The sequence below is a fragment of the Martes martes genome (assembly GCF_963455335.1).
Source record: "Martes martes genome assembly, chromosome: 15".
NCBI classification, from domain to species: Eukaryota; Metazoa; Chordata; class Mammalia; order Carnivora; family Mustelidae; genus Martes; species Martes martes.
In genome coordinates, this window is record NC_137903.1 from 35,687,039 (window position 1) to 35,699,819 (window position 12,781).

The following is a 12,781-nucleotide window of genomic DNA, read 5'->3' on the forward strand; positions in this document are numbered from 1 at the left end:
AAAATGATCAGAGAGCAAAGGAAGCCAGTAAGAATGGAAGATAGGGACAAAATATCTGTGTAATAAAAAATAATAACAAAATTTCCATAGTAAATCTTCACTTGTCAATAATTACTTTTAAGGTAAATGGATTAAACTCACCAATCAGAAGACATAGAGTGGCTGAGTGAATAAAAAGGCAAGATTTAGCAATGTGCTATTGACAAGCGATTCACTTTAGATTTAAACGCACACAGAAAGTAAAAAGATGGAAAAATGTGTTTCATGCAAGTGGTAAGCGAAAAAAAGCAGGAATGACTATACTTACATCAGACAAAATAGACTCTAAAACTGCCTCTCAACACAAATTTCATTATATAATGACAAAAGAGCCTGTTCAACAGAAAGAAATAATCATAAATATACACACACTTGTACACTGATAGTGGGAATGTAAATTGGTACAGACATTATGGAAAAACATGTGAATTTTCTTTACAAAATGAAAACCAAAACCACCTTTGATCCAGCAAGCCCAATTCTGGTTGTAGATCCAAAGGAAACATGCCCAGGATCTCTAAAAGACATCAGCACTTCCATGTTCATGTCAGCCTTATTCATAATAGCCAAGGTGTAGAAACAGCCTAACCATCTATCAGCAGATGAACTGATAGAGGAAATGTGGTGTAGATATACAATGGAATATTACTCAATCTTAATAAAGAAAAAAATCCTGCTATTTGTGACAAATATGGATAAACCTGAAGGACATTATGCTAAGTGAAACAAGTCAAACAGAAAGACAAATACTGTATGATGTCACCTATATGTGAATCTAAAACAGTCAAACTTATAGAAGCAGAGAATGGAATGGCGGTTGTCAGGGGCTGGGGGGTAGGAGGAGATGGGAAGATGTTGGTATAAAGTTTCAGTTGTACAAGATTAATCAGTTCTGGAGATCTAATGTACAACAATGTGACTAAAATTAATTGTACAAGGGATCTTGACATTGCTAAGAAAATAGGTCTTAAGCATCTTACAACAAAAAGGAAAAAAGATAACTATGTGAGATGATGGATGTATTAATTACCTTGATTGTAATTATTTTACAATCCACATATATATCAGATCATCAAGATATACATTACACATATATAATTTTCCATCATTATACATCAATAAAGTTTGAAAAAAATACATAAGAACAAAAACAATTCTTAAAAGGGAAAACTATTGACAAAACATTAGAATATAGGAGGAAAATGATGTCTCTCTAAGAGATTAGAAAGAAACGAATTTGCATTTATCAGAATTTGATGGCTTAGCATTAAAGCCTGAGGTAAGCATCTCTGAAACTTGTTTGACATCATAAATTGGCTTTACGTAGAAGATTCTTCTGCAGTTGGTGTTGACTTTTCAAAAATCTTATTTATAGTAGCTCAGCAATGAAGATCTTACTGAAAAGGAAGAGTGAAGAATCATTGGCAAAGTTTAGGACAGAAAGAAGTGACCTTCTATTTACCTGTACCATTTATCACTCAGATAATTCTGGAGGAATTCATACACATTGAATGGAAATTTTGAGGCAGTTAACCCTAATTTGTTGTTCAAAAGAATGACTCTGTTTTGCTCTATGCAGGTTTGCCAGGAAAATCAGTTTGTTTTAAACTAAACTTCATTGGAATTGTAATTTGAAGCCTCAATCAAGAGCATACTTGAAGAAAAATAACTTCCAGAGAATGTTTGACAGAGTTTTTCTTTAAGTATTTGGTTTAAATATAAGTTTGTTAAGTGCATGTTAAGTATATTATTATCAAGTCCAAGTATGAGGCATATGGTTTAAATATATTATGCATTTGGTTTCCATACTTAATAAACGTTTGGGATTTTTTCCCCCAGTTTTCTTAAAGACGATTTAGGATTTTTCACTGTTGTTATATTTGAATGAAATTTCAATTTATTACATGGTACTTATAGGAAACACTGTTTCAATCTATTGGTGGTTTGACATTTGAAACAAGTTGGATGTCATCTGTTTTATCAACGCTGTCAGGTGACTTTCTCCCAGAGGGCAGTTTTGTTTGTAAGATTTTGGGCACTGTCCCACATCACTGCCATCTGTGCCTTCCTCTGTTGCTGTCCCTTGAAGTTACTCAGCAGTGAATTATGTCACTTAGGAGTGAATGCTTTTGTTTTTTTTCTTACTGATTTTTTTAAATGAAATCTAAAGTTAATAGTTATATATTATTATATTCCTTTCTTGATTTATATATGTCATCTTTCCAGTTTTGTGTTATTTATAGCATAATATAAAAATTTCAGGGAAGGTTTTACTTGTGGAAGCAACTGAGCTATTATACAAAGAGATTTAAGCATATCAAATTAATCTTTTATTTTCCTACATTGTTTCTTAGAAATACTGATAAATTCTCTATTTAATGTCCAAACCAGATCAACACAAATTGTGAAAATTCTGATTAGAGTATCAGAAAAAATATTCAGTACTTATTAAATAGTAAGCAAGTATTTCTTTTAAAATGAAAGTCGATTTCTTGTATAGTTCATGTTTTGTTCAAGAGATAGAATTACAACTATTAAATGAATTATTAAAGTCTCCATGACATGTAGTTAGGGGACTAGTGTTTCATACCAAGTAAGACAGATCAGCAATACAGACCTTATAATACAAATTGTAAGTTGTTCTCTTTTATTTTTCTTTTTTAAAGAATTATAAGAAGCATGGGCTCTTTTTAATTTAATTTTGTATTTACAATATAATTAAAAGAATAGTTTGTAAAATTTAATTTACAGATATAAATCTAACATTTGTAATTAATTTGTTTTGATATAAAACTTTAGAGAAGAGCACAAATAACTTAATATTGAAAATAGAAAAGCTCAATAAATAAATATCTCCCCTTGTATTTATGTTTATTTATATCCTAGTATTTTTCTCATAAAACTTACATAGAAAATGTTTTCTTTGTGACAAAATGGAAAGTAGAATTTAAGTGAATTCTGTAATACATTCAGAGTCAAAATGGATTTGCTCCTGCTTTTATTTTTTAAGAATATTGTTTCATCATTTTCTTCCTATGAACAATTTATCTGTAGAAATTAAAATGAATTGTATTACTTGAAACTTGAATTTTGACAAAAATTGGTTTTTTCATCTTTTGTAAGTATATATATGTTCATTCCTAAATGTATAGTAAAGATAACTATAAAGCCAGTTAACTATACGTAACATAAGTAAGTAATCATTAATCTTGAACAAGCTAAACTTTTTGTATTTCCTGGTGAGACAGTATGCCTTTTTACTTTGCAGTATAATCTTTACATACTTCATATAGGGGGTCATCTAGCTCACAGAGACCTTATAGGACTACATACAGACAGTGTATATTTTTAATGAGCATTACTAATGAATATCAACCTTATTCTATGGGATACGTTTAGTTTTTAACTTTTCAAACATGGCATATAAGGATGTACCATTCATTTTGGTTTCTAAGCATACTTCTATAATTTTAGCATATTTAGGAAAGTATCTTGAATAAAAATTATTTCACTTTTGTAATTTATGTATTTACTTTGAGAAAGCTTGGATGAGTTGCTATTCTTTAACATATATAAAATCCAAATCATACAATGTTTTCTCTTAATGTATATAGTGAGCTCTATAACCTTGACCATGTAGCTTTCCCTTTTATTTTATATTGCAGGTTGGCATACAAGGAAGCAGTATTGCTTGATGCATAAGAACACGGGCTCTGGAGTCAGAATATCTGGGTTCAAATCCAGGTTCTACCGTTTCCTATATTTGTGACCTTAGACAAGTTAATTAGTCTCTGGGCCTCAGTTTACTAACGATTAAGATGATGTGTAGTACTTACCTATTATAAAGTTGTTTTGACCATTAAGTTTTAAAATAAGAGAGATTACAGCAATGCCTGGCAAATAGGAAGCAATAGGGATTAGTGTTTGACATTTTGGCTCAAGAGTCATTGTGCCTACCTTCAAATCAAGACTCTATCACTAAATAATAATATTAAAGTCTTGAAAATTCTGCAACTCTTTCTGAGCTTCAATTCCCATTATCTGTAAAATTGGGTTATAGTGAAGAATCAGCTGGATAATGCTTGTAACTCCCAAGTGTAATGCTTAAAACAAGCAAAGAGAAAAAAGAGAATGAGAGAGAGAGGTGAAACCAAGAAACAGACTCTTAACTATGGAGAACAGGCTGATGCTTACCAGGGAGGTGGGTAGGGAGTAGGTGAAATCCGTGATGGACTTTAGGGAGAACATTTGCTGTGATGAGCACTGGGTGTTGTATGGAGATGTTGAATCACTGTATTGTACACCTAAAACTAACATTACAGTGTATGTTAACTAACTGGAATTTAAATGTTTTTTAAAAAGCCCTTAGCAAATAATAAGCACTCTTAAATATTTCAAGTTGCTAATATTGTTATTATTTGGTCTTGGTTTTATTGTTTATCACATGTGAATTTTACAAATTTGGATTATGGGAAAATAATGCATTAGTGTATTCTGAGTTATTGTTAACTCAAATTTGGTTCAGCAAATTAAATTCTTCAAATGTATGATATTAACCTATACTAATTATCTGTTTGCTGTTAAATAGATTTTGAAGCTCCTCCTTAAAAGGTAATATGCAGTTTGCACTAGCATTTACTTGCTTGCAGTGGCTAATCTAGATTTTGGGGGAAGAGTAGGTTTATGTACAGAGAATTTAATCATAATCCTAGGAATACCTGTGCAGACTGGCTTTATAAGCAGGTTCATAATATAAATAAGATTTTAGGCATAACTTCTTTTTTTAAAGATTTTTATTTGAGAGAGAGAGAGCAAGCAAGAGAGAGCATGAACAGTGGGGAGGGACAGAAGGAGAGGGAGGAAGCAGGCTCCCTGCTGAGCAGAGAGCCCGATGTGGAGCTCCATCCCAGGACCCTGAAATCATGACCTGAGCTGAAAGCAGAGGCTTTAACCCACTGAGCCACCCAGGTGCCCCAGAACTCCCCCTACTCTGAATCAAGAAACAAACTGAGGGTTCCTGGAAGGATGAGGGATGAAGGGATGGGATAACTGGGTGATACAGTGAGCACTGGGTATTATATACAGCTGAAGAATCACTGAACTCTACCTCTGAAACGCATAATACATTATAAGTTAATTAGTTGGATTTAAATTTTAAAACAAAACAAAACAAAACAAAAACCAAAAAACTCCTGCATTGCCACCAATCACTCCCTACTATATTCCAGTTTCCTAAATGTTTTAAGCAGTATAGCACTGCAAACACAAAATCTTTAGGACGGTATTCAGGTTTCTTTGACATTTTGGATCTTGCTTTTATCTCTAGCCTCAGGTCCTCTGGTATATTCCAGATCTTCCCGAACACACATTTATTTGTTTATTCACTTACAGATATTTATATAACGTCAACTATGCGGCATTGTGCTAGGTACTTTGAGAACGTGGAGGCTAATAAGACAGACATGACCATGACCCATTAGCGCTTATAGAATGCCATGCGCACCGCTTTTGTGTCTTTTACCGTCTCTTTCATCTGTCCCTTCACTGCTTGATAGAGTCTTACTAATCTTTCATGCCCTACTCAAGTGTTACCTCCTTTCTGTAGCATTTGGAACTTTGTCAGGTAGTGTTTCTTTGTGTTCCAGTAATACTTTCTATTCCTGCCTCTATCATAGCACTTACTGTATTATCCTTGTTTATAGTTGACTCCCCACCACACCCCCAGTTAAATTTTCAAATGGGAAGGAGGGAGATGAAAAGAGAAAGACAGAAATAAGGCCCGAGACATGAGATAGGAAGAGGCAAGAAGAGGAGAGAAGGAAGACAGGAGAAGCCATAGGAGCAGTGGTTAAAAGCACAGACCCCGTAGCCAGACACGGTTTTGAATCCTGACTCTTCCACTTATAAGCTGGGCACATAACTTAATATCCCCATATCACAATTTATAATGAGGATAATAGTTTAACTGTGAATATTTAAGAAGTTAATATATAAAAACTACTTAAAACAGTCACTGGTATGTAATATATGGTATATGTATTTATTGCTATTTTTATTAGCAATAGTTAGCTTTCTTAAGTGAGGTGAGCTATGTTTTCTCTCATTTAGTTTTCTAAGAGATGGAAGATTTTCAGGTTACATATTATCTATCTCTGTGTGTTCACTTAAATGCATCAGATTTTCAAGTGTATTTTGGACGAGGGCTAAAAGGGCGAGCTCCTATACTATGCGTTTACAGTGTAACATTGAATATAAGTTGATTGAGCATTTTGCCTTTTTATACCAGGTCCTGTCCTGCTTCTGACTTTTCTAGCTATGAGAATTGCTGAAGATAATTCTTCTGTTTTCATTTTTGCTTCATCCTTCAGGCTTGATCCATAGCACTGTTTTTGGTAATATAGCTTGGATTTTTAAGTTAAAATACTGTTCTCTTTCCTGACTGTTCTCCAGCCTGAAAAATGAGACGGGGGTAAAGTCTGGGCATAACATCTTGTTTCTAGTAGCGTGATCTGTTCATCAACCTGGTATTTAGACTGGATTTCTACCATTCAGTCTCTCCCCTTTTCCCTTTACAATGTCACTCTGCTCTGTCCTGTACCACAACACTGTTGATCCAGCCTTGAATAGACTATATAATGTCCTAGAAGGTCTACACCTGGGGTGGCTGACTTTCACAAATAATGAAAAGCGAGTAGATAAAAACAGTTATCATTGGGCTGGTTGGTGAGTTCATTTTAAACAAATGATTTGTAGATGCTAATTGCTGTGGCTCTTCTGTTCAAGGAAGAATCTTGGAGGAGATGATATTTTAGCTGCTACTTGAGCAGTGGGAGAACAAAGAGTAGATTGTAGGTTGTAGAGGATATTTGAGGCTTAGGATTCATTCTCACCTAATACCTGAGTATTAAATATAAGGCATTAGGCATAAAAAATTTAGTTCCTGTTTAACTCCAAATGACTGATATAGTGACAAAGCAAACGTTGAAAGACAGATTGCTGAGAATTGGAGAAGTTGTAGATTTTTTTGTTGTTGTTCTCACTTTGCAAAGTCTCCATGTATGATTTCATGTATTCTCTTGAGATCAGAGCCTCTTGAGATCAGATTCTCTTGAAAATCTGGGTTTATCGTAACAAAGTTCTGTTGAGTTTCTGGAATATACAGTGATTTCCTGTCTTTAGACCTTTTTGCATTTTCCATTCCTTCTGCCTGGGATAGTGTTAATTCTTGGTAATTCTTAGATTATAATCATGGAGGCCATAATTTTTCAGAAAAGCCTACTGGATCCTTCAACACTGGCTTAAGGGTTTCTGTGGCTCGTAGTCCCTGTTCTTCCCTACTCACAGCCTGTACCACACTGCGTTCTAGCTCTTCACCAGCCTGTTCATCGAAGGCAGGGCCCGTGTATGTGATAATGCCTGGTGTGTGGCTGCTGGTCCAAAATATTTGTTGATTGAATGAATGAGTGGGATACGGTAGAGAGCAGACTCAGTCATTCCAGGTGAGGGGAAGAAAATAAACAACAAAGACAAGGTGTATGGTAATGCATATAGCTGATTCGGAGGCAGTGAGTGGAACCATTTGATTAGAGTATAATACTGGGAAGAGAGGCTGGAGCTTTGGATGCCAAGTTAAGAAGTCCAGAGTTTATTAAATAAAATGGGCCATTGAAGCTTTTAGAGATAAGAATAATAATATATGTTCTTAAAATTTGGTTAAGTAAGATACCTGTGTGTGGGAAATAATTTTTTCTAATTCTTGTACTAGAATTTTTTAATACTCTTAAGTGGGCTAGGTTTGTAACTGTCTATTTTATAAACTCCTGTATTATAAGATTGCTCCAACAGAAATTATACAGAAAATTTTAGGTTTGAGTAAGTACTGTTGAGTGAATTGAACAGCTCATTAAACTGTGCCGTTTGTTTTTCTTACAAACCTATGTGAACTATGACAATTAAAAAGTATAATTCAACTGAGGCAGTAATCTAACATATGTGTGGGGGTTTCCTTCTTCTTATCTGTAGCTTAAAGAAGAATAAATGCTTACAGCTGTGACTTTTTTTTCTCTAGTATCTCCAGAGGCAGTTGGATTTTTGTCAGCTGTTGGGGTGTTTATTATCTTGATGCTGCTCCTTTTTCTCTATATTAATAAGAAGTTCTGTTTTGAAAATGTTGGCGGGTTTCCAGATCTTGGTTCAGGATACAGTACAAGGAAGAACTCACAAGATAAAATTTGTAAGTATCATCACTGCTTTTCTTGTTTGTTCTTTTTATCTATACCATTCGTTATTTTTTTAAACATATATTGTAAGGTTGGTTTTGACATACTGTAAAGTAACATTCGAGCCACTTTTCTGTGAGAGTAAAAAAAAAAAATCTATTGAGTAAATTATGTTCAATTATCTTTCTGTTATTTGTGAATTGCTAATATATGACATAAAGATGACTTGCATGCTATCAGAAAACCACATTTTTATTTTTCATACATAAGGTATGCTTTTGAGCCTGTAATATGAGTAGATACGCTTTAAGAAGCTCTATACAGCTTAAATCTTACTGTCCAAGTAACTCTCTGCAGAACTTTTTCCCCATATTCCCATAGAAGGCTTTGAAAAGTATTCACCCTTTTTCTTTACCTCCTATTGAATTCTCAACTGATGGGTAATTTTATTGTTTGGAGAAAGTGGAGAAAGTATATAGATAAAGTCTGGTTGTAAAAATTAGTGTTCCTTTCCCTCTCTTGGTACCATAGGCATTATATCACTTTTTGTCACTTAAAACTGCAAGAGACTAGAAGACACAAGGGCTGTAATCTTGTTCTTTCTTCCATGAAAATTATTCCGTGGAGTTAATTTTTTAATATTATGATAAAGGTTCTTTATTAGCTCTTCCCAAAGATTGGCTTATATAATTTATATAAATATAATTATATAAATTATATAAATATGTTGTATATTATATATCTATAAATGATAGCAGAAGCAAGCTGAGAATGATAAAGGCAAGGTGTTAACATAGAACAGTATTTCAGAGCATTAGCAGAAAAACCTTGCTCTTCTTGTTTATGTTGAAGAGATGTTTTTCTCTTATTTCTGGTAACTTAAAAAGTGATAACATTATCATTTATAAATATCTATGGGTTATTGAATTACATCTGTAACTTCTGCATCAGGAAAGAGTAGTACTTTGTGATTTTGTTTGAAGTTTAACATTTCTCATACTTTACTCTTGCTTCTTGATCACTTGTGTAGAGTTGAACTGGTTACAGGTATCTCTTTGGGCAGCCTCCAGGAATCCCCTTGTTCAGCTTTTCTGGTTTTTCTCTGGTCTAATAACCCCTTTACACTCTTAAAAATTATTGAAGACTCCAAAGAACCTTTGTTTATGTGAGTTATATCTATTGTTAAAGTACCATATTAGAAGTTAAAACTGAGAACGTTTTAAAAAATTCTTAACAATTTATTGGTCTTTAAAAAAAACCAATAACTTGTTGTGATGAGCACTGGGTGTTACATGTAAGTGATGGATCACTAAAATTCGACTCCTGAAACCAGTAGTACCCTATATGTTAACTAACTAGAATGTAAATAGGAACTCGGAACAAAAAAATCCACAAAAACCCCAATAAGCCTATTACATACATGTTAAAAATAAGTAACATTTTTAACTTAAAAAACTATATATTTTTTACTCCCTCTCCCCCCACCAAAAATGGTGAGAAGAGTGCCATTGTTTTGTATTTTCTGCAAATCCCTTTAATGACTGACAAAGAAGAACCAGCTGTTATTTTCATGTCTGCTCCTGCATTCGATCTGCCATGTAGCCTCTGGAAAACTCCAGTGTTCATTTATGAGCAAATGAAAGTAAAAAAGTTAAACATCCCCTCACTGTTACTATAAAAATAGTTTTGACCTTGAAGATCCTTTGGAAAGGTTTTGGGAACCTTCGTACTTTTTCTGAGCCTTTTTTTTTCCACTTATGAAATAAGAAGAATAATATTTACCTCCTAGAGTTACTGTGAGAACAGGTATGATACCACTTGTAAATCACAATGCCTTGCACCCGGTAGCCACTCGGCAGGTGTTGACCCCCTGCTCTTTTTTCTATCCTGACCTCTGCACAGATTGCTCATTTTCCCTTTAATAGTTGTCTTAATTTGAAATGATATTGGTAGTTTGTTAATAATATAGGGTAGTTCCCCTACATAGACTATTAATAAATAAACCAAAAGTCCATAATAAAAATCCTTTTTATACTTCTTCTTGCAGGTATAGAATAAAAAACCAATAGTATTTGAGGGGAAAATATTGTTTTGCGGCTGGTATGATAGCTATGGAGAGGGAAAAAATGTCATTACATGTAAGCCAAGTGGTTTGATTTTTTTTTTTTGAAGAGTTTTTGCCTCGACATATTTCTTTCAATGCATAATGCATTTACAGAAAGATTAAAAACCACAATGCAAAATAATAATATCAAGCTCATGAGTAACAACATTTAAGTACATTTTAAATTCAAATTCCTAAGCGGTTGATATTTTGAGAAGAGAAAATTCCATTATTGCATCTGTTAGGAATAAGAAATTAGAAAATGGCATTTTTCAAAACTTTCCAGCAGAATCTGCCTTCAGTGTCTTCTCTGGTGGACACAATCAGTAATGCTGTAGAAGATTTAACCACTGCTGTTGGGGAAGTCAGCTACGCTTTAACTGACTCGGTTGCCGAACAGGTAACAAGTATGATCAATGGCTTTCGCCCAGAAGAAGAAAGCTCTGCAGCAGCAGCAGCAGAAGTAGCAGAGACCCCTCAACAAGCAAGTACCAGGTCACCAGAAGTCCCCAAAGACACTAACTGTCAGAAAACACAGTCCAGTTTAGAGCACAGAGCGAATCAAATCAGTTGCTGCAATACTTCAGTTTCACAAAAGCAAGATCACAGAATGAATGAAGAAAGAGGATTCGAACATATTAATGACAGGCAACAGACTCTATCAAAATATCAAGAAAGCAATAGTGCTGGTAGTGATTCTTTGTTGAAAGGTCCCCTGAGTGATGGTGGGATATCAGTTATCAAGCAGAATGCAAGGGCTGGATCTGCTTGTCAAGAACTTGAACATACTGACAGATGTAAAAAAATTGGATTAGGAATGCCCAATAAGGGTAAGAATGACTTAAAAGAGGTAAGATATCAAGAAATGAAAGAAGATCATTTAAAGAAAGCTGAAAAACATATTAAAAGTAAAGGATCTAAAGGGAGTGAGTGGTCAGGAAAGGAGTGTTCTCCAAAAGATATTTTGGCAAGCAACGGACATAGGATACAGAAACCCGTTATGAAAGAAGGCACACATCCAGCACCATCAGCTGATTCTAAAGAGAAGTTACACCGAAAAACCAAAGAACAGGAAAGTCCAGCAATGTGCTACAAAATGAAAGGAGACATAAAAACAAAGAAAAATGAAGCCATTTCTGCCCACAAAGGAACAGCAAAGAGTAAAGATGAAAAGTATTCTAAGATAATACCAGGAAAAGGTGAGGTCTCCTAGTGTGGGTTTGAGTGATAAACTTTTCTCTTGATTTTTTAAATTAAGAAAACATCCAAATTTCCGAACTTTCCTATACAAGTCTATCTAATTTAAGATTTTCTTGAATCCTTTTACCAGGAGACACTTTTAAGATCATTTATTTTTTTTCTGACCATCATTTTGAAAACAGTCATGTTCTTTGTACACTGCTAAGTTAAGTATTGGCCCTGGTCCCTGCATTATTTGGCCAATTTTTCAGTGGCCCTAATTTTTCTTAATGATTGTTTATTCAACAACCAGAAACCCCATAGTTTTAAGTAGTGCACATTCTCTAGTTGGAGTGTGTTTAGTGTGCTGTAGTTGAATTTTTAAATTTTCTATTTTTGTGACTAACCCCTGAGCCTTTATACTGTGTTGCCCTTGGAATCTATCCCAACAAGAATCTGTATCAAGTGTTTTTTTATTTTTCCTTTAGAGCAATAGAATTTTATTTTATTTTATTCATTTATTTTTTTTTAAGATTCTTTTTTTTAAAGATTTTCTTTTATTTATTTTAAAGATTTTATTTATTTATTTGACAGAGATCACAAGTAGGCAGAGAGACAGGCCGAGAGAGAGAGGAGGAAGCAGGCTCCCTGCTGAGCAGAGAGCCTGATGTGGGACTCGATCCCAGGACCGTGGGATCATGACATGAGCCGAAAGCAGAGGCTTTAACTCACTGAGCCACCCAGGTTCCCCATTTATTTTTAAATATTTTATTTATTCACTTGAGAGAGAGAGAGAGAGAGAGCATGAGCAGGGGGAGGAGCAGAGGGAGAGGGACAAGCAGACTCCGTGCTGATCTCAGAGCCCAATGAGGGGCTCCATCCCCTGACTCAGACCATGATCTGAACGGAAATCACAAGTCAGACAGACGCTCAACGGACTGAGCCACCCAGGTGCCCTTTGAGTTTATTTTCTTGAATAGCATGCTTCAGGATAGGTGTCTATTCATTTAGCCACATATTAAGAATTTTACATCAGTTCTGTATCTACAGTGAGTGTACGTGAACAATCTATTGTTTTTCATGAGTTCTTTATGTAGAATTAAGATTCCAACTAATCATTTACAGTTTTTAACGGCAGGATTTGTGACAATTTTCAAAACAGTGAGCTGACAGTTAGTTGGTTTGGCTTCAGAATGGCTTTTACTGCTGGTGATTAGTTCTGGAAATCCTTTAGTCATTT

At 34.4% G+C, this 12,781-nt stretch overlaps 1 protein-coding gene across 3 annotated transcripts in view; it reads left to right on the forward strand.

Annotated features, from left to right (window-relative positions):
• Nucleotides 1-12,781, forward strand: part of SYT14 (synaptotagmin 14) — a gene marked incomplete at both ends in the record, with an annotated part of 177,892 nt that overhangs the window by 45,193 nt on the left and 119,918 nt on the right. For 2 of the 3 annotated variants that reach the window (XM_080823991.1, XM_080823990.1), the window contains one exon: nucleotides 8,108-8,272. In XM_080823991.1, coding sequence (XP_080680117.1) covers nucleotides 8,161-8,272 — 112 coding nt within the window. Of the gene's footprint in view, nucleotides 1-8,107; nucleotides 8,273-10,624; nucleotides 11,562-12,781 lie in introns of those variants that run through there. The other variant, XM_080823989.1, reaches the window with a different exon arrangement.